At 37.0% G+C, this 23,380-nt stretch overlaps 1 protein-coding gene across 2 annotated transcripts in view; it reads left to right on the top strand.

The window, feature by feature from the left end:
- ERBB4 (erb-b2 receptor tyrosine kinase 4) overlaps window positions 1-23,380 on the top strand; it is a 1,141,529-nt gene that overhangs the window by 803,272 nt on the left and 314,877 nt on the right. For both annotated transcript variants that reach the window (XM_007524518.3, XM_007524517.3), the window contains exons 13-14: window positions 9,752-9,884; window positions 16,386-16,479. In XM_007524518.3, coding sequence (XP_007524580.2) covers window positions 9,752-9,884; window positions 16,386-16,479 — 227 coding nt within the window. The remainder of the gene's footprint in view (window positions 1-9,751; window positions 9,885-16,385; window positions 16,480-23,380) is intronic.

Below are 23,380 nucleotides of genomic sequence, written 5' to 3' on the forward strand. Positions count from 1 at the left end.
GGAATGTGTTAATATGTCCACTATTCTAGGGATATTCAAGGATTTCCTAATATTTTCTCTGATGATACTGCTCTCTGTCACTCCCCAGCAGAATTCCTCTCAGGCCCCATGCATGCCAGAGTTTAAGTAACTTTAACGCTTAAGACTGAACAAAGTTTAGAGTTAACTCTTTAATTTGATTAACTAATTCACAGGTGAATGAGTATGTTTTTGTCTATTCTTTAGTCCTTACCTATCCTAGTTAATTAAAAAATGGTTCCGTGATGCCAGGGAATTAAGTCAAAGCTTCCACACACGTGATACCGTCAAGCTGTCTCCCAGGTTCAGTTAATTAAGTGCACACTCACGCACATGCACACACACATGCTCACGCTCACACTCACTGCTACTGAAGAACTTAGAGTAGTACAGTTTTATAATGCCTCATCTCACAAATATTCACTTCCTAACTCCCAGAATGTGCATGTTATTTTATATAGCAAGAGATTTTGTACACAGCTAATGAGAAGGAAAGATTAATCTTCATTTACTGGATGTGGATAAATGTAATCATAAATGTCCTTAAGGGGGGATGTTGACTATAGTCAATGAAAAAAAATATGTACCAAAGAGGAGTCAGGCAGTAGCGCACCTAGTTAAGTGCACACACTACAGTGCACAAGGACCTGGGTTCAAGCCCCTGGTCCCCACCTGCAGGGGGAAAACTTCACAAGTGGTGAAGCAGGGCTGCAGGTTTCTCTCTGTCTCTCTTCTCCTCTGCTCTCAATTTCTCTCTGTCTCTATCCAATAATAAATTTACAAAAATGTTTAAAAAATATATGTACCATAGAAGCAGAGGTGGTCTCTGTAAATTAAAAGAGACATACAGTAAGTTGTTCTAAAGCATTCAGATTATATCACCCTGCCAGTGCCTTGATTTTAGTCTGTTTTGATTCATTTTGGAATTCTGACTTTTAGAACCATGAGACAAAATATGCTGTTTTACATGACTAAGTTTGTGGTTATTTGTTAGAGTGACAATAGGAAATTAATCCAGTACTCTTGTATTGACAGAAGTTGAACTCAAGTTACATTAAATAAAAGAAGAGAATATAAAATTAAAGTGAAATCAACTGTACTTATATCAGACTGAATAGACTCTTAAGTACAAATTGTAACAAAAGACAAAGAGATATTAGACAGTGATTAAATGGTACATTAATAAAAAGCATATAGTAATTATGCATGTATGAGAACCCAACAAAAGGGTTATTTAAGCTGAATGGACTAGAAGACAATACAATAATAGTAGGGAATGTCAGTACCCCACTTTTAATTATATATATATATAGACATATATATATATATATATATATATATCATTCAGATAGAAGTTTTTTAGGAAAACTTTGGGCTTGAGTACACTTTAAGTATAATAGACTAATCAATGGACCTGAGATATATACAAAACAGTTATCCTATTGAAGCATAACACACAGTCTTCTCAAGGACACATGGAATATACTCCAGAATAGACTATCTTCTAAGTCACAAAACAAGAACAAGAAATTTAAATTGATCAAGAGTATAGAAATATCTTTTTTTTTCTCTTTTTGCCTTCAGGGTTATTGATGGGGCTCCTTGGTGCCTACACTACAAATCTAATGTTCCTGGATGCCATTTTTTTCCATTTTGTTGCCCTTTTGTTGCTGTTGTTGTTATTGTTGCCATTGTTGTTGTTGTTGCCAAACAGAACAGAGATAAATCGAGAGAAGAGGAGAGAAAGACAAACACCTGCAGACCTGCTTCACCACTTGTGAAGTGATGCCCCTGCAGGTGAGGAGCCGGGGGCTCCAACCAGGATCCTTGTGCTTATCCTTGAGCTTCATGCCATGTGCACTTAACTCGCTGTGCTACAGTCCAGCCTCAGAACTATCATTTCTAATCATAAAAACATAAAATTAGAAATCATTAGTCGAGAAAAATAAAAAATAATAAATTTATACACATCAAATAACACCCAACCACATAACCAGTTAAATTGAAATCAGAGGTAAATTAAAAGGAAAAAATGAAATCAATTAAAAGTAGGAACACAATATGTCACAACATATGCTCTAGTAAATGACTTCTAAAAAAAGAGTTTTTGAATTCATTTTTATAGAGACAGATTAATTGAAAGGGAAGGGAGAGAGAGAGAGGAAGAGAGAGACACTGTTAGTTCTGCTTCACTGCTCGTGAAGCTTCCTGCCTTCAGGTGGGAACTGGGGGCTTGAACCTGGGTCTTATTGCTTGGTACTGTGTGTGCCTAACCAGGTGCTCCACCACCCAGTCCCAAGAAGGGAGTTACAGTAATGATGCTTAATTTTTTAAAAAGACACTGGGATGCAGCTAGATGACAGTAGATCAGTTGAGTGCACACATTTCTATGGCCAAACCTGGGCTCAAGTCTTCCTTCGCCTCTCAACTTCTTTCTGTTCTATCAGATGAAACAGAAAGAAAAAATATTAAATAAATAAACAGAGAGGGGGGAGAAAAAAACTGGGGATATTTTTTATTCTGTGGCAATGTATATGACTTATATTCCGAGTTCCCACATACGATTCCTACCTAGCATTGCATATGCCAGGATTAATACTCTGGACTTTCTCTCTTTTTCTCTCTTTCTCCATGTCCCATCTCATAAAAATAAATAAATAAATAAATAAATAAATAAATAAATAAATATAAATCTTCAAAGACAAATTTCAAACAACCTGATTTTACATTTCAAGCAACTAGAAATAAAATAACAAATTTCAAACTTTGTGAAAGAAAATAGTACAATCAAAACAGAAATAAACAGAACAGAAAAAAGAGAGAGAGCTGAGCAGTGCTCTGATTAAAAACAAAACAAACAACAGCAAAAACACAACAACAAAAATTCGGGTCAGGTGGTGGTGCACCTGGTTGAGCACACACGTTACAATGTGCAAGGACCTGAGTTCAAGCCCCTGGTTTCCACCTGCAGGGGGAAAGCTTTTCGAGTGGTGAAGCAGGGCTGCAGGTGTCTTTCTGTATCTTTCCCTTCTCTATTCCCTAAGCCCCCTCTCGATTTCTGGCTGCCTCTATTCAATAAATAAAGACAGTACAATAATAAGTAGAGATTGAATAAGTAATGGAAAACCTTCCAGCAAAGAAAAATTTAGGACTGATGATTTCATTGACTAATTTTTAGCATATATTTAAATTCAACACCAATTCTTATCAAATTTTGTCACTCTGAAACTAATGTTATAAGCTTATCATTACCTAATATCAAAGTCAGATAAAGATACTACAAGGAAATGAAGCTTTAGCTTCTCAGCTTCTTCTTCTTATAGTGTTTGCCCTTCTTCCGTAGCCAGTCAACAGCGTCAGGTTGAGCCTGATGTCTGCTTGTTGCTGGCTTTGAAAGTGACTGGGATCCATGTGGATTCAGTCAGCTAGGAAGGATCGTCAGTTTCCCCAATAAATGGGTACTCACAGGATGCACCACGAGAAGGTCGATCCAATGCATCCCAATGCATCCCTTCATTGGATCCCTTCAAGGGATCCAATGCATCCCTTCTCAGCAATGGGTGGTAGCACTCCCAGTAGAGCTCACACTTCACTATGTATGATCAAGCCCACAGTCTCCTACATTGGGAAGCTTCACCAGTGGTGGAGCAATGCTGTAAATGTCTGTCCTCTTTCTTTCCATCTCCCTCCACCTATCTCTTACCATTTATCAAAAATAGAATGGAAAAGAAAACTAAAAAGGTGGGGACCTCTAGGAGTAGTAGAGTTGTGCTGTCCTAAGCCTAAACCTAAACCTTAGAGATAATCCTAGTGGCCTAGGGGGAAATAAATAAATGCAACAGTATATTAAAAGCAACAAAATGCAACAGTATATTAAAAGCAACAAAATGCAACAGTATATTAAATAAATGCAGCAGTATATTAAAAGCAACATATACTGTATGATCAAATAAGATTTTTAGTGGGATGCAAGGAGGGTTTAATCAAATCAGTATGAAATGTCATGTAAATAAACTAAAAGACAAAAGGTATACAATCATTTCAGTAGACACATAGAAAGCATTTGAGAAATCCAAATCCTTTTTATGATAGTAAATTTCAACAAGTTAAGAATAGAGAGCAACATATGTGAATGTAATTCTTCTTCTTCTAGCGTTTGCCCTTCTTCCATAGCCAGTCAACAGCGTCAAGTTGAGCCTGATGCAAAGTTTCGAGACCTCCTTTGTAAGTTGGAGGACTCGAAGAGCAGGACCAACAGCTTGAAAGCTGTCAGGAGCTGCTTGTTGCTGGCTTTGAAAGTGACTGGGATCCATGTGGATTCAGTCAGCTAGGAAGGATCTTCAGTTTCCCCAATGAATGGGTACTCACGGGATGCACCACGGGAAGGTCGATCCAATGCATCCCAATGTGAATGTAATGATTCTGTATGACAGCCCAGTTAGGGATACTTCAACACAAATTTAACTAAGTAAAATATTTGTTTCCTGGGTCAGTTAGTGGTGTACCTGTTGAAGTGCACACATTACTGTGCACAAGAATGTAGGTTCAAGCCCCTGGTCCCCACCAGCCGAGGATAAAGCTTCATGAGTGGTGAAGCAGGGCTGCAGGTGATTCTTTGTCTCTTTCTGTCTTCCTACTCCTCTCTATTTTTCTTTGTCTCTATTCAATAAAAATAAAAAAATAAAATAAAAGTATTTTTTAAAAAGTCACATTTGTGCTTAAGTTAGTGAGTGATAGTAGACACTTCTCAGTTTAAAAAAGAAAAACTATGTTCCCCCAAACTGCAGGAAATTGATAGTGTAAATTGAAGAATGTAACAGTAAATATAAAAATATACTGGGTTAATGGATTGGAAGTTAATATTGTTAAAACATCCATTCTTCCCCAAACCATATATAGATTTGATGTTATACTATTACAATACCAATAAAACTTTTCACAGAAATAGAAAAAAATAAAATACTACTACTCTTATGGTACCAAAAAAAGTAATCAAAATCAATAGAAAATAAAACCAGGGAGTAAGGCGATATCGCAGCAGGTTAAGCGCAGGTGGCGCAAAGCACAAAGACCAGCATAAGGATCCCGGTTCAAGTCCCTGGCTCCCCACCTGCAGGAGAGTCACTTCACAGGCAGTGAAGCAGGTCTTCAGGTGTCTATCTTTCTCTCCCCCTCTTTGTCTTCCCCTCCTCTCTCCATCCTTCTCTGTCCTATCCAACATCAACAACATCAGTAACAACAACAATAATAACTACAACAATAAAACAACAAGGGCAACAAAAGGACATAAATAAATAAATATTAAAAAAAAACTTTAAAAAAAAAGAAAAGACAAACGAGACATCACACATCCCGATTTTAATCTATATTAGAAAGTTATGGGACTGCCATGACACAGGCACTTAGACAGATGAATCAGTAACAAGAACCATGAATTGAGTCCCTCCATAAATGATCATGAACACATGGTAAATGAGAGAGAAACATTAATTGGTAAGTAATAATATTTTCAATTTAATTTTGAATCTAATATAATACCCATCAAGATGCCGCCAAGTTTCTTTAAGAGAATAGAACAAAAATTACAAACATTTATCTGGAACCAGAAATCACATGGAATCATAAAAACAATATTAAGACTAAGAAACAGAACTGGAGGCATCACAGTCCCAGATCTCAAACTATACTGTACGGCCATTGTTCTGGGACACTTTTGGAGAGGTTTCTTCAGTTCTCTTCATCTAAATAATCTCTATCTTTTGTTGCTGTTGTTCCTATTGTTCATTTGTTCTGTTTTGTTTTTAATTAGGGATCAATTATTTTAATATATAATTTTTAATATTTATTCCCTTTTGTTGCCTTGTTTTATTGTTGTAGTTATTGTTGTTATTACTGATGTCGTCATTGTTGGATAGGACAGAAAGAAATGGAGAGAGGAGGGGAAGACAGAGAGGGGGAGAGAAAGAGACACCTGCAGACCTGCTTCACCACCTGTGAAGCGACTCCCCTGCGGGTGGAGAGTCGGGGACTCGAACCGGGATCCTTACGCCAATCCTTGCATTTTGCGCCACCTGTGCTTAACCTGCTGCGCTACCGCTCAGCTCCCATGGGATCAATGATTTATAGTAAATACAGTTGTTGGGACATGCGTAAAATTTTCTCAGTTTTCTGTAAAACAGTCTTATCCCCTGCTGAGGTTCCCCTCCCTCATCACTCACCAGGACTTGTAAGTCCTCCTCACCCCAGAGTTCTTTACTTTGATGCAATACACCAAGCCCCCAGTACAAGTTCTACTTCGGGTTTCCTCTTTTATGTTCTTATTTCTCTATTTCTGTCCATGAGTGATGTCATCCCATATTCATCCTTCTTTTTCTGGCTTACTTCACTTAACACGATTCCTTTGAGCTCCATTCGAGATAAGGTGAAGAAGGTGAATTAATTATCTTAAATAGCTGGAGTAGTAGTCCATTGTGTATATACACCGCAACTTGCTCACTTATCTGTTGTTGAACCTCTAGGTTGCTTCTGTTTATCACAAACATGGACTTAGTGTCATTCATTCTAAAGAAGATGAGTGTGTTGATAGTTGCTGAAGAATAGATAGTAAAGACCTGAACCAGTTTTAATCCATCACACAAAAAAATGAGTTGTTAAATAAGATCATATTGTCAGCTTTCAAAAAGATGATTTATATCCAAATGCATTTCTAGTCAAACCCATCCATCTTTATATAATGAGCAATGTAGGCAGCATGGAGATTCATATACTCATTCTTAAAAATGAAATGTATTTACTCTAGTTTTGTATACAGGTATTCCAATACTTTGAGCTAATTCACTTACTTTCGCACATGAAGCATAATTGCAAGATTTATTATTTAAGCTTGCCTCCATTTTGATGAAAGCAGGTTTAAAACTCTGTAAAAGTTGGCATACCAAACACATTCTTATCTCTCCAAAGTTTGACAGCCAGGTAAAATTCAGACTGAAGGAAAAGCTCTCTTAAAGCTTCTAGAGAAATACACATAGAAGTTAGCAAAGTTGCTAAATATCTACATTGTTAAAGTATGTTAGAGTGGATTTTAATGACCCTTTGAACTCATTCCTATGTGACTATTACTCTAGGAGGTCAGGGGGCCTTTGAATTCTTCATGCTGATAGAAAACTTTTTATTTAAACATTCCAAGGAAGCTGCTTCTTTGGCCTTTCATTTATGCTATGCTGAAACACTTCTCTTTCTCTCTTAAAAATATTTTATGTATTTATTTATTTATTTAAAAGAGGTAGAGAAAAATTGAGAGGGATGGGGGGATAACAAGCTAGGGAGACAGAGAGACACGCCTACATCACTACTTCAGCACTTGCAAAACTTTTCTCCTGCAGCCAGGGGTTGGGGATTTGAACCTGGGTCTGTGCACACTATAACATGTGCACTTAACCAGGTGCACCACCGCCTGGCCCCAGAAAGAGAGCAGTAATAGACTAATAATACTTTTATTTATCACTTTAAAGTTTTTTAAATTTATTATTGGATAGAGACAGAGAGAAATTAAGGAGAGATAGAGAGGGAGCGAGACAAGGTGACACCTGCAACTCTACTTGACCCCTTCTGAAGCTTTCCCATTGTATACCAGGGGTTTGAACCTGGGTGCTTACACTCTGTAATGTGAGCACTTAACCTGGTGCGCCACCGCCTGGCCACATTGAGACACTTCTCTTGGTATCATTCTTGAGAAAATGATCAACCAATACTCAATATTGTGATCTGGCACTTCGGAAGGAATTAAAGGGCAGCCTCGATTATGGTTTTCTGTGTATTACTGCTTTTCCCTGCCCGATACGTTTTTCTTGGAATTGCATATCTAACTGCACTTAGGGAGGCAGTAGGCAGTAGAAAAGACGATGAGATCCTGAATGAAAATCAAACTGTTTTCTCTGATATGGAAAAAAAGTAACTAGGTTATCTGTTGGTAGGAATGAAAACTGATGCAGCCCCTTTTTAAAATTATGTGAAGAGTCCTCAAACAAACAAACAAACAAAAGTAGAACTGCATTACAGTTCAGCAATACCTCTCTGAGTCATAGATTCAAAAGACACGAAAAACGCTGATGTAAAGGGCCATCCATATGCACCCCTGTGTTCATAGCTGCCCCATTCACAAATCCCAAAGGGTGAAATCAAATGAAATGCTCATCTACAGATGACTGGATAAAGAAATTATGGACATATATTCTATGAAATACTACTCTGTAATGAAAAAAATATGGTATTGTGTTCATTGTGACCAAAAAAAAGCTGGAACTGGAGGTAATGAGGCTTTGAGAAATAACTCAGAAAGTGAAAGAACTACTGCAATGAAATGTTTCGCTCATATGTAGACTGTGGACAGTTGAAACACAGGAATGTGAAAAGTTGCCAAACTGTCTCTAAGAGACTGCAAGAACCATGGTGGTTGTCACTGGGGGTAGAGGAGGCAGCAGTGGAATCACAGAACTATGATGAAGGGTATGGTATGTAACTAGACCTCTGTGCCCTAGAGTCTTGCAAACAATTATTAAATCACTAACTAAAAACAAACCCTTCCTCTCCAACAAATGTCAGAGCTTGTGACAGTAAAAGTAGTCAGCTTTTACTCTTCAATATTCTATAGAGTTCTATCACCCTTAGGAGAGGAACAATATAGGGGAAACAAAATGAGCAGCACTAACTAATGACTGGAAAAGTTTGAATTAATGAAATAAGTATATTTTAAAAGTTGATGTAATACCATGGAATCGACTATCAGTATCATAAGAGAAGAAACTAAAAATATATTTGATGATTTTTGACAAAAATTGATAAAGAGGAGCCTGGTTGAGAGCACATGTTACAGTGCGCAAGGACTGTCCCCACCTGCAGGTGGGGGAGCAGTGCTGCAGGTGTCTCTGTGTCTGTCTCCCTCTTCCCCCTCAATTTCTGACTGTCTCTATCCAATAAATAAATATAATATTTTTTAAATTACAGAAAGTGATAAATAATTTGAGGTATTGATTATATTTTCTGTGAGGATGTATAGGTTATAACTACAGTGAGTCAAAGATACATGATACTGTATTACAATGGCTTGGATAGTCACAATATAACTTTTATATTGGATAGTCACAATATAGCTTTTATATATTAAATATAATTTATTCTCTCAGGATTTCATCTAACAATCATGTTTATTATGTAAAGTATTACATGCTCATGAATTTTAGAACATAAAATACAGGATAAGTAAACTTAAGATAGATGGGTGTTCATACAAACTTTATATTAATAAGCATCATTGATCTTTTGCTGCTTTCTGTCTGCATACAATATATGGAACTTGAACTTGGATATTTATAGTCAATTATCTTGATAATTCTTTTCAATTTATTTATTTTCCTTTTTGTTACCTTTGTTTTTTTATTGTTGTTGCAGTTATTATTGTTGTTATTGGTGTTGACATTGTTAGATAGGACAGAGAGAAGTGGAGATAGGAGGGGAAGACAAAGAAGGGGAGAGAAAGATAGACACCTGCAGACCTGCTTCACCGTCTGTGAAGCGACTCTCCTGCAGGTGGGGAGCCGGGCACTTGAACCGGTATCCTTATGCCATCTTTCTTGCTTCTTAACTTACTAATGAGTTAATAGGAAAACAGATCTTTGTACAAAAGCATATCAAAATGGTCTTCTGTTTATCTTCCTTTGATTTTGATGTGTTTTAGCTGCTGAAGGAATGGTGTGCAACCGTCTGTGTTCAAGAGATGGTTGTTGGGGACCTGGGCCTGATCAGTGCCTGTCTTGTCGTCTCTTCAGCAGAGGAAGAACCTGTATAGAGTCTTGTAACCTCTATGATGGGTAAGATACCTTGCAGTAGAACTTTACCTCATGAACTTTGAGTGTTTATTATTCAGATTTTTTTAAATGATAGAAAGATGGTAAAATTTCAGAATGTGAGACTATTTTGCTGAAGTGATAGAGGAAAGTTCTGACTACATAAAAGAAAAACAGAACAGTTATTTTAAGAATAAATTATTTTATTTTTATTTTTTAATTTTTTTTCCTCCAGGGTTATTGCTGGGCTCAGTGCCTGCACCATGAGTCCACCGCTCCTGGAGGCCATTTTTCCCCCTTTTGTTGCCCTTGTTGTAGCCTCGTTGTGGTTATTATTATTACCATTGTTGATATTGTTCGTTGTTGGATAGGACACAGAGAAATGAAGAGAGGAGAGGAAGACAGAGAGGGGGAGAGAAAGAGACACCTGCAGACCTGCTTCACTGCCTGTGAAGCGACTCCCCTGCAGGTGGGGAGCTGGGGGCTTGAACCGGGATCCTCACGCTGGTCCCTGAGCTTTGCGCCATGTGCGCATAACCCACTGCGCCACCGCCCGACCCCCCTAAAATAAATCATTTTATTTGAAGAACAAGACACGGTGATATGTACTGACTATTCCACACAATTTAAATACATATATACACACACCGGGTGCCAGGAGGTGAGATACCCAGAGAGTGCACATTGTACCATGTCCAAGGGCCTGGGTACAACCTCTAGCCACTACACCTGCAGGGAGAAAGCCATGAATTGTGGAGCAAGTTATGCTGTGGCCTCTCTGTCTTGCTGTTTGTCTTCCTCTCTATTTCTCTGTCTCTCAACATATATCTACAAGAAGGGAAAAAGAAATGACTGCCTAGAGTGATGGAATCATACAGGCACCAAGTCCCAGTGATAACACTAATAGCAAAGTGTGTGTGTGTGTGTGTGTGTGTGTGTGTGTGTGTGTGTGTACATAGCTACCTTAATAAATTATATGAAAAAATACTTAACTAAAATTTAAAAAACTGTATTTCTATTTCCCACACAAGATTACTATAAGTAATTGTCCCTCTTCTATGCCCCAGTAATCTTTTTTCTCATACTTTCCAATTTACTTTAATTTCCAATTAATCCATATATCTTCATTATTAGTTGATTATGCATCATGAATGACATATAGCTCTTTGTATCTAACAAATGCTCAGCCTTATTTATACATGTGAACTTGTACACCTTAAGCATATATGTTGTTTTTGAAAAATCATATACAACATGTAAGACAGCATTACCGCCCAATAAAAGAATAAAAACAGAATGCAAAGTGAGAATCTCCAGAATGGGGAAAATATTCGTGAAGCATGTTTGATAAGGGCCTCATATGTACAGTGAATAAAGAATTAAGGATTCTTCTGTTAAATACAATGAATAAAAGCTGAAAAATTAAAAATACTTTTACCATTTCTTTTTGGAAAAGTTTCTGAAAATGTCTGAACTAAGCATATTTTAAGCCAGTTATTTTAAAATTCTACAGGAATTTACAGTAATCACAGTATCAACAACAAAACCTAATATATACATTTTGCATACTGTTTCTTATACATATAAAATCAATGTATCATAATATACCACTTCATAAATCACAGCTATCCTTCAATAGAAGGCTAATACATTTTATAGTAATGTCCCTAAGTCAACAGTTCTTATATTACTCACTGAAAGGATTTTTAGCAGTCTCGTAAAAGTGTGTGTTTGTAGTTATTTATTTTGTATCATCTTTTGCCTCTTGAACTATTTGGATAGCTATTACCAGGGTTCAGAATAACATTGCTCTTTCCCATTTTACATCAGAAGTACAAAAATCTAAAACAATAATGGTATTGACATGTTCTTCTTTGAAAGATGATCAGACTATCCCCTACACTAAAGTGGGATGGGGGTGAGTAAGAATTAAAATTGGAAGTGTAAATATTAATGCAATTTTAAAGATTTAATAGTTATATTAGAGTGAAATCAACTTTTAATTTAAAAAATACAAGCAGCGAATAAATTTGCAAATATATAGAAAATTATGTATGACTTATCTTGTTTAATTGTATTCATTACTGCAGGTCATTGTGAATAAATTATATTTCTTGTACATAAAAATCACAGGCCTGGGGGCAGAGTGGTGGTGCATCTGGTTGAGTGCACATACTGCAGTGTGCAAGGACCCAGGTTCAAGCCCCTGGTCCCCCCCTGCAGGGGGAAAGCTTCACAAGTGGTGACAGCAGTGCTGCAGGTGTCAATCTCTCTCTCTCCCTCTCTCTCTCTCTCTCTATCTCTGTCTCTATCTCTCTATCTATCTCCCCATCACCTCTCAATTTCTCTTTGTCTCTATCCAATAATAAATACATAAAAATAAATCATAGGCCAAAGTATACTTGTGTGTGTAGCAGATAATACAGTAAAAGTAGCAGATTTTAACTCTGTTACACTAAAACTTTATTGGGAGTGTGTATGTGTGTGTTCTAATGGACTCTACTCATGAAGTAGATGTGTAGGTGTCTTTCTCTCTTCCTCTCTGTCTCACCCACCCATCTCAGTTTCTCTCTGACAACAGCAGTAGCAACAACAACAACATTGGGAAAAAATGTCTACCAGCAGCAATGTATTCATAGTGCAGGTGCTGAACTCCAGCAATAACACTAGAGGCAAAAAAAAGAAAAGAGAAGAAAGAAAGAAGGAAAGGAAGGAAGGAAGGAAGGAAGGAAAGAAGGAAGGAAGGAAGGAGAAGGGAAAGGAAAGAAAGGGAAGGAAGGAGGAAACATGTATAAATGCTTGGTGAGATTTTTGTCTTCCCAGTGATGTATCTCTTCCAATCATGGATTACTGTTTTCTTAATCACCTATAGTTTAAAAATTCTTAGTGGAGGAAATTTTACGTCATCATTTTCTAATTGAAATATCCCACACTGGTGGCTAACCAAATCATTCTAAATTTCTTATATGGGAAATGGGAATGCTAATAGTTTCAGCTTCATAGATAGATGTGATAACCAGATGAGGAAATGCATGATAAAAATTCCTTGTTGGGAGTCGGGCTGTAGCGCAGCGGGTTAAGCGCAGGTGGCACAAAGCACAAGAACCGGCATAAGGATCCCGGTTTGAACCCCAGCTCCCCACCTGCAGGGGAGTCGCTTCACAGGCGGTGAAGCAGGTCTGCAGGTGTCTATCTTTCTCTCCTCCTCTCTGGCTTCCCCTCCTCTCTCCATTTCTCTCTGTCCTATCCAACAATGACAACAATAATAATAACTACAACAATAAAACAACAAGGGCAACAAAAGGGAATAAATAAATAAAATTTAAAAAATCCTTGTTATGTTTTCTACCAAGACAGTTATAATTTCCTATTTGTGCTCATGAGTCTATTGAGGAAAAAATAATATAAAAGACCTGCTAAAAATAACTTGACAGAATTGTGTTAAACAATATAAGTAAAAAATATAAGTACAAATACTGCATGATCTCACTTATAGGAAAAACTTAAAAAAAAAAAAGGACATAAAATGAAACACAAAGTGAAGCTTGGATGGGATGTGATATAGTACACCAAAGCAAAGGACTTTGGGGAAACTGAGGCAGGGAAGGTTTGCAGAGGGTATTGGTGTCCCGGTGCATGATGATTGAAAAGGACCTGAGTTGGTAGGGCAAGTATTTTACAGTAATCTCATGAGGAGATGGAAAATGTTGCCCACGTGTCAACAGTTGTATTGTAAACTGTTATCCATCAATAAGAGGATTTTGAAAAAAGTACAAATATAGCACCAAAAATTAGGAAGCTGATTTATATGTATAAAATAGGTTTGACTCTCAAAAGAGAAGGCATGCTAAAAGAGAAATCTTGGAAATTTAATCACTGAATTAATTAGAGACAGAGAGATGAGAATACTGTTTGGCATACGTGGCACCAGGGCCAGCTATCCATGCCTCATGCATACAGTTTCTATTTGTTACCCACAGTTTCTATTTATTGCCATAGCCTTGTTATACAGAAGATAACTTTTTATGGGGGGGTATCAGTCAATTCATGGCTATTAGCACACAATGTATCATAGAAGTCTATATTGCAGTAAATTCTTTCATTTAATTTTTAAGCAAATCAATTTACTGAGGAAATATTGATTTACAGGACAGTTGTTCTCACAGGAGTATAGTTTCACATCTTCCAAAGACAGATGCAAGAGCAACTCACACATCACCCAACTGTCTTCCCCTTCTACTTTGGAGCACTGATTTCTCAATCCTTCTTAACCAAAATGCCCAAGAAATCAGATTGAAAGAGAAAACGAATGGCAAGTGGTCCAGGAGGTGGCACAGTGGGTAAAGCACTGGACTCTTAAGCACGAGGTCCTGAGTTTAATCCCTGGCAGCACATGTATCAGAGTGATATCTGGTTCTTTCTTCCTATCCCTTTCAGTAATAAATAAATAAAATATAAAGAAAGAAAATTAATTGCAATACAACTTTAATTGTCTAAATTGGCAATATGATCAAACTTTAAGAACAGCATAGCAACCTATAAAGACTCAGTATAAGCACCTTGTAGATATTTTCACATTTAATAATCAAAAATTCTCTTTGAAGCACTTTTTTCCTTTTAACAGTGGGTATTTAGAAAACTGAGCCTAGAAAAATTTGGGAATTTCGTGTTTTGTGTTGGTGCTGGGATTTAAATCTGAAGGATTCAACCCAAAACATTTGCTCTTGATCAGAGGATTGGCTAAGGTAGCATACACACAGCAAAACTGAGAAATAGGCAGCAACAGAAATAAGCAGCATACAGTTCAGTATGCAGAACTCATGTTCAGTAAGCTGTTATTTGCTAGGGCACTGTCAACTCTAAGTGGCTCCTTGGCAATGTCACATTCAAATTAATAGAAAAACATGGCAACAGTAAAAAGAAAAAAACAAACAAACAAAAACAAGGAGCAAAAGAAATGATAAAACTGCACAGAGGATTGTTTTGAAAACAAAAAGTCAAAGACCCTACAAATGAAAGTTTATGGAAGATAGCTAACTTGTCTCCTTGAATTTTCATTGCATACTCATTTTATTCCTTAGACTGTGTGTGGAGAAGGCTTAGTGAAGAGGAAGAAAAGCATGACTTATGTTTTATTACCATAAAATTTATGATCATCATTTGGTAGCATAACCATTTAGATACCCAAGGAACTGTTTTCAGACCCAGAAACTTCCTGGTGGTCACAGACTATGCTGTAACTGCCTTATATAATTTCTTTGTACTACTAATGCTTTGGCTCCTCACCCAATAGTTCATTATCTTGCATATGTGTGGGGGAGAGAGTGGTTTAAACAAAGTATGCATATGATGCCTAGGTGTTGAAATGACAATTTTAGAAAAGCAGCTGTTGGGTAAAATTTAATATTGATAATATTTATTATTCAAATAGCCATAAAATGTAATGTTGGAGAAAAGGGTGATAACTGCAATATAAGTAGAAAATTATGGAATAGTACCACTAAATTTTTGATTCTATATCATATAGAATTACTTCAAAAAGAATCTAAGCAGAAAAAGTTGTGATAATAGATAAATAATCTAAGAAAGGGAGTCGGGCTGTAGCGCAGCGGGTTAAGCGCAGGTGGCGCAAAGCACAAGGACCGGCATAAGGATCCCGGTTCGATCCCCGGCTCCCCACCTGCAGGGGAGTCGCTTCACAGGCGGTGAAGCAGGTCTGCAGGTGTCTATCTTTCTCTCCTCCTCTCTGTCTTCCCCCCATCTCTCCATTTCTCTCTGTCCTATCCAACAATGACAACAACAATAATAACTACAACAATAAAACAACAAGGGCAACAAAAGGGAATAAATAAATTAAATAAATATTTAAAAAAATCTAAGAAAATAAAACCTACATATATATATACACATATACAAATATATATATATACATATATATATATATATACATATATATATATATATATATCTCCAGGGCAGATATTTTAAAAGAAAAGAAATCAAAGCATTTTTGAAGTTTCACCAAAAAGTAAACTGAAGAGTTTTGGGATTTGAAGGACAGGACAGAGAGCATTCATGTTCTTAGCAACAAGAAAAATATAATAGTTCTTTAAGATTAAAAAAAATATAAAGCACCAGCCAAGAACAAAATTTTATATAAAGACAAACAGGTACGGCCTTACTCAAAAAGATAAAAATAGTTCTGCTGTGTAATCAGAAGAATTATACTTTGATTTTTTTTTTTTGAAACTCTAGAATATTTCTCACAAGAGAGTGGTTTCCTGAATGAGTCTGCCATTGAATTCAATGGAGGGCAAGGAGAGCCATCTGGCTGCAGTTTATCTTTTCTCCTAATGGAGAACTTATTCCTTAATGTACAGGGAAATGACTCTGATGCTCCTGGCACACAGAGAAACCAAACGCTAGAATGTACTCTGCCAATAGGACTTTTAGCAGATGTTACTTCATTTGTTAAGTTGACAGCTTGTTTGCTTACACCACCTCATGCAGCTGATGTTTTCACAGTGAATTTCGGGAGTTTGAGAATGGCTCCATCTGTGTGGAGTGTGACCCCCAGTGTGAGAAGATGGAAGATGGCCTCCTCACATGCCATGGACCGGTAAGCCTTAAGACATCTGTGGTTGTATTGGCTTATTTAGTTTCATGTTTGAATGCTTATAGTGTCATTATCTTATAGTTTATTCATCCATTCAGTAGGTATTTGTAGCATATGATGGGGAATCATATTTGATATTGAACCCTCAAGGGACTTATAATCTTACTTGTAGAGATCGAATATTTTAGAATTCAGTTTAATATTTATGTCCCATTTCATACATTTAAAAAGAAGATTTGGAGTTGTCTTGGAAGATTGTATAGGAATGAAAAGAAAACAGAGATTCACATATAATTAAACTGAATAAAACAGTTGATAAAATATAAATATCTATACATTGTTATAGGAATACAAGTGAGGGAGAAACTAACTGTACTTAGGGATGGAAGTGGGGCAACAAAGAAGGTTATAGAGATATGATGTTTGAGTTGTGATTTAAAGAAGAATCTTAAATGAGAAAACATGTAATTATGCAGATGTGTACATTTGTGCTTGAATAAACTGTAATGGATCTGTGTTTAATCATGTAACCATTATGCTATCATGATAGACAGCTGAAAGAAGGAAGACAAGTATCCATACACTAGAGTCTAAACCACTGAGTTCAATACTAAAGGAAAGGGAAAGGGAAATCTATGAGACTCGAAGCATGGGACATGGGGATAGGAAAATCTTCATGGCTAAATCAACATTTATGTAGTTAAAATTAGCCTGACAGAGAAAATGATCATTATGTTTGATGACCCCTCTTTGGTTCCCATCATTTGGTGTTTGTCTTAATTATGAGATTAGTATAGTTTTGTCATTCCAAAGTGTCATATTCATCCTTCTTTAGACTAATTTCCAGTTTATGTGTGTATTGACTCATCTCTCAGTAGATAATTTGGGGACCAACATTTGTGTTTATCCAAGAGCTCAACATTGTTCCATAAGAATTCGTTTGAAATTTAAGGAGCATTAAGTTTTCTACCAGAGTGCTTATTATTCAGCACTTAAGTAGATTAGAAAGAAAATATCATTGAGCCCTCCAAACTTCCATTAGGCCCCAATGAGCTGTTCTGGAACTTCATCTAAAGAAGGATGTGGAAAACTTGGACAGTTCAGAGGACTACCACAAGAATGATTAAGCTTGGAAAATCAGACCTCTGAGAAAAAGAAGTGGTATGATTTGGCCTGAAGAATCAAAATCTAAAAGACAATTTAATATATAATGATCTCCAAGTAAGTATGAAAAGGGCATATGCAGCTATTTTCTTTCTCCAATAATAGGATAGTAATGGAAAGTACATTTAATCTGCTGCATGAGAAATGTGGATTCTGTAAAGAATGTTATAAAACAAAGGAAATAATAATTCCAAAGTGGGTGCTCACAAAAGAGTTATCTATATAAAAACTTTTTTTTAAAGATAAAGACTGATGGGTAGAAAGAGAGTAAATGAGAACATAATACAAAAGCTTATTTTAATACTGTGGGGGCAGGATTTGAGCCACTTAACACATCATTAAAAACTAAAATATTTAGGCCACTAAGCCATAGAATTGAAGGAAAAGTCCTTTCAGAATGAGATTTTTTTGAACATATACAAGTAATAAAATTTATATATGCTAAATAAAACAGAATGTAAAAAATCTTTTTATTCCTCATCTTGAGTCCCCACATATAAAATTACTGAGGTGAAGTTTATCTTAATTGTATTTTTCAGTATACTTTCTCATTCAGTTGATCCTTAAAGGACTTGAGAAAGTTTATTTTCAAAACAAAATATCAGTGTTCTTGCAGTTATCAAAATCATTTGAAATCTGAAAAACAGCAAAACACGGGTTTTTAAATGTTTTAAGTGATAGCATTGTTGGGCCAGCTGTTTAAAATTTCTACCCAAGATTATATTTGTGAGTTAATACTTGTGTAGAAATTAGAGAAGGCAGTAAGTCAAAAATAGGAAAACATCAGTGAATCAGGCATCTGTGGGAAATAATGTTTTCTTAAAAGCTGATTACTTGATCAGTAAAGTCTTGACTTATTAAAGAGCCATTTGCTATAATTTTTTACATAGCATGATATCAAAAAATTTGGTAGAACTGTGCTGAAACATAAAATTAAGTTCTGGTGTCATTAGGATGTTGTTTGCTTTAATCATTTAAAATCCATATTGTTTTGCCTGTGATAACTAGTAGCTGTGTATGTGTCATACAGGCAACTGCATATATCATATAAACTGTGAGAAATTCTGGAAAGTTTTCCAAGAAACTAACAGTGAGTGGATAGAAGAGGAAATCATAAAGCCAGTTAACATTCCCAAACCGAGGCTTCTGATTTAGTCCTTTGGCCACTTTACCCTGATCTGCCAATGCTTCCTTAATGATCATGATTCTTAAATATTTATATTTACTAAATGCTGTCACATTGAAAATCACTATCCCTCTTGATTTAAAAAAAATAAGCATAATGATTTCAGATTTATTCCAGAAGTAGTAAGACAGTCAGATATGGCGCTGGGGTCCCATTATTGAAGTTTTATCTGAATTGCATTCTCTTCATTACCTTCTTTTTCCTGAAGCAAGAGTGTCTGTCATGTAAGAAGAATGACATGTTTTCTGAGAATGTGATAGCTATATGTAAAAGGAAATGGCATTGTTCTATTTTTTCTGTATTTAAATTGTTTTTTTATTTAATATTTTTATTTACTTACTTTTGGATAGAAACGAGAAATTGAGAGGGAATGGGGGAGACTGAAAGAGAGACAGAGAAACACCTTCTGCACCGCTTAACCCCTCGTGAAGCTTCCTCTTTGCAAGTGGGACCAAGGATTTGAACCCAGGCCCTTGCAGGCTGTAACGTATGTGCCCAACCAGGTGCACCACAACCTGGGCTCTTACTCTATTTAAATGTCATTGAAATCTTGGGTAATCTTGAGAGGGGCATCTGTGCAGTGAAGCAAACTCATCTTTTACACTCAAGTCTGTTTGTACTTGCTACTCTTTATTTTATTCTTTCTTTTTTATAGGTGAGTCTATATCTTCTGCTTCATCTTTTACTATTTCTGTGTAGTAATACAGACACAGGCAGAAAGAAAAGTAAGGGAAATGAAGCAAAGTGTAGTTAGTAGGTAAACAAAATATAAGCCAGAGTGATATTGAGGAGGAGGCAGAGGAAGGAAAATGATATATAAAATACATATTTTATAAAAGATAAAATAGCTGTTGAACTCAAAATTAATAAGAGGTTTGCTGAGATAGCAATCTCCATATGACTGTAGAAATATTATTGGTAAACACTGAAATCATTTTCAATTCAATTCTGGGACTCTTTCCAAGGACAGCTCTGCTTCCCGTGATGGTCTCACATTCTAGGGTGTTTTGAGTTTATGGCACCTCCATTTCTATGCGGGCCCTAGAATCTCAGCGGCAAGCAGTGAAAAATAAAACTAAGAAATGTGAACAACAGGGGTCGGGCGGTGGCGCAGTGGGTTAAGCACATGTGGCGCAGAGCGCAAGGACCGGCGTAAGGATCCCAGTTCGAGCCCCAGGCTCCCCACCTGCAGGGGAGTCGCTTCACAGGCGGTGAAGCAGGTCTGCAGGTGTCTGTCTTTCTCTCCCCCTCTCAATCTTCCCCTCCTCTCTCCATTTCTCTCTGTCCTATCCAACAACGAACAACATCAATAATGGCAATAATAATAACCACAACGAGGCTACAACAACAAGGGCAACAAAAAGGGGGGAAAATGGCCTCCAGGAGCGGTGGATTCATGGTGCAGGCACGGAGCCCAGCAATAACCCTGGAGGAAAAAAAAAAAAAAGAAATTTGAACAACAGGCAACAGGCTCATACACCACTTCTGTTTAATTTCATTGATCAAAGACAGCTTTCACCTCTGGTGAGAGAGAAGTTAGAATTTTCCATGAGAATGGAAGTAGAATAGAATTGGATTCTAGTAGATAGTAGCTTTGTCTACTGGAGCCGCTACCAGAGAAAACATCAAGTGTCTCTGAGTAAATGTGCAATATTTCTACCAGGATATAGTCCATTCTTAAGTTGTTTCTCTGGATAATTCACAGAGGAAGAATATTATCTTCACCAGTTTTCAACACACACACACACACACACACACACACACACACACACACACACATTACAGCCAGGTTCTAAAAGTTTTGGGATTGTAACTCATTCAGATAGTGCTGCCTTGCCATGTGTGTGACCCAGGTTTCAGCCAGACCTCAAATACACTAAAGAAACTCTCTCCCATGCACCTGCTCTCTCTCTGTCTGAGCATGTCTGGAGTGGTGAAGCCCCAAGAATGCCAAAAATATAGGGAAAACTAAATAATTGGAGAAGTATAATGATAGAAGTTAAATAAGCATTAGGCATATATACATTTCTTTTTAATTTTTTGTATTATCTTTATTTATTTATTGGATAGAGACAGCCAGAAATAGAGAGAGATGAGAGAGACAGAGGACACGTGCTCAACACTGCCTCACCACTCGCACAGTTTTTTCCCTTCAGGTGGGGACCCGGGGGGTGAGTGGGAGGGCTTGAGCCTGGATCCTTTTGCATTGTAACACATGCACTCAACCAGGTGCACCGCCACCACCATCACCACCACCCCATACATTTCTTTATTCTTGATCATGGAAGTGAGAATGAGAATCCATACATTTAAAATCTTAGGCAATTTCTCATGATTTATTTTGGGGGGTTATGAATGTATTATATCCTGATAATATATTCAAATATGTAAGCGGTGATTTGAAAACAAGACATAAAAAAACTACTTTCACAGATTAACAATTTAATAGCAGTTTCGTAACTTTTATACATTTTGACTTTCACTGGCTATAATTTATATTTCAAATAGAAATTCTATTAAAACAATTCATAATTCTGACTATAAATGCATAATAAACTTAGTTTTATTCATTTGTTCTTTTTTTTTCTTTTCTTTCTTATTTTTTTTTAAATTTTTTATTTAAGAAAGGATTAATGAACAAAAACATAAGGTAGGAGGGGTACAACTCCACACAATTCCCACCACCCAATCTCCATAACTCACCCCCTCCCATGATAGCTTTCCCATTCTCTAGCCCTCTGGGAGCATGGACCCAGGGTTATTGAGGGTTGCAGAAGATAGAAGGTCTGGCTTCTGTAATTGCTTCCCCACTGAACATGGGTGTTGACTGGTCGCTCCATACTCCCAGTCTGCCTCTCTCTTTCCCTAGTAGGGTGTGTCTCTGGGGAAGCTGAGCTCCAGGACATATTGGTGGGGTCTTCAATCCAGGGAAGCCTGCTAGCATCCTGGTGGCATCTGGAACCTGGTGATTGAAAAGAGAGTTAACATACGAAGCCATTTGTTCTATAAGCCATTTGTTCTATAAGAAGAAATCAGCATGTCTCTTGTCTTGTACAAGAAGTCATGCCACTGAGCATACTTCCAGAGTAAGTATTACCTGCCTAAGTACCCCTGAGCAGGTGTTAAAATTGGAAGCATGTGAAGTATTCTTTCTTGGTAGGAAATAAGAAGTTACCAATAGCAAATTCTTCAGGCTGAATAGAGATTAGATTTCATCGAGTATTTTTTTTTTTTACTTTAGTCTCACTTCAAAATTGTGAAATTGGTGTTTTATTGAACCTCACCAGACTAAAGATTTCCAGAAACCTCCCCAATTACTTTTCTCCGCTGTTTCATTATTCTTCATTAGCATCTGAATTTTAAAATATAGTATTTATTGACTTCCTGATGTCTTATCACCAAATATCGGCATCTGCTTCTTTTGAAATAGTTTTTGTAGAGTGACGCAATATGCCTTTCTGAATACATTTATAGTATAAGCCTTGTCTGATAAATAGTTCTGGGACTGGAAAGGTAACTCATCTGGTTGTTGCTAGGCCCTTTCTCTCCCTGTCTCTCTCCCTCTCTCTGTCCCTCTCTCCCTCTCTCCCTCTCTCTCCCACTCTCCTGCTCTCCCTCTCCATCTTCCTTCCCCCCCCCCTTTTCCTTCATCTTTATCTGAATGAAAATTTCAGCCTTGGAGCAATGAATTTATGCATGGGTGAGACTTTGGCTCTGAAAACTAAACATATAAAATAAATGCAGAAATGCTTACAAGTTCTGTGTGGTGCTTGCATGACTTTCACACCCAAAGTTTCATTGCTGCAAATTCTCAACCTGGTAAAATGAACCAACTACTCCTTCTATACTGAATATATTTTATGTACCTAATTTTTAAAAGTGGAACTACCAAGACAAAGAAAGGTCTGCATGTCTTTCAGGTTTAACCCCTGTACATTATGTGGTAATATTACTACCTACCTACCTTACCTCTTGCCTTTCTGTTTCTCCCTGGGGAGTGGAAGAGTGGGAGTTATCTTAGAGCTGTTAAGCCTTGAAAACATTGATTAATAAATAAGAAGTGTTTAAATGAACTTTCAGTTATTAAAACTTACAGACACAATATGTGTCAGAGAAGTGGCCTAAAGAAAGAAATAAAGAGGAAGAGTAGTTAAAGAAAAGAGTAATACAAAGACAAAGTGATGTTCAAACATGATGCTTAAAAGAGGGTTTCGGTTAGGTCATATATTATTCATAACACCTGAGGTGGCGGGCGGTGGTGCATCTGGTTAGGCACATGTAGCACTAAGAGCAAGGACTTGTGTAAGGATCCCCGGGTTCCAGCCCCAGGTCTCCCACTTGTAGGGAAGAAGCTTCAAAAGCTATGGAGCAGGTCTGCAGGTATCATTCTCCCTCCCTCTCTGTCTTCCTCTCCTCTATCAATTTTTCTCTGTCCTATCCAGTAAAATGGGAAAAAGATAATAATAAGGTTGCCAGGAGCAGTGGGTGCATAGTGCTGGCACCAAACCCCAGTGATAACAGGAAATGGTTAAAATCAGAGCAGAAATCAATAAA

This window comes from Erinaceus europaeus, chromosome 7, assembly GCF_950295315.1.
Source record: "Erinaceus europaeus chromosome 7, mEriEur2.1, whole genome shotgun sequence".
In the NCBI taxonomy this organism is placed as follows: Eukaryota; Metazoa; Chordata; class Mammalia; order Eulipotyphla; family Erinaceidae; genus Erinaceus; species Erinaceus europaeus.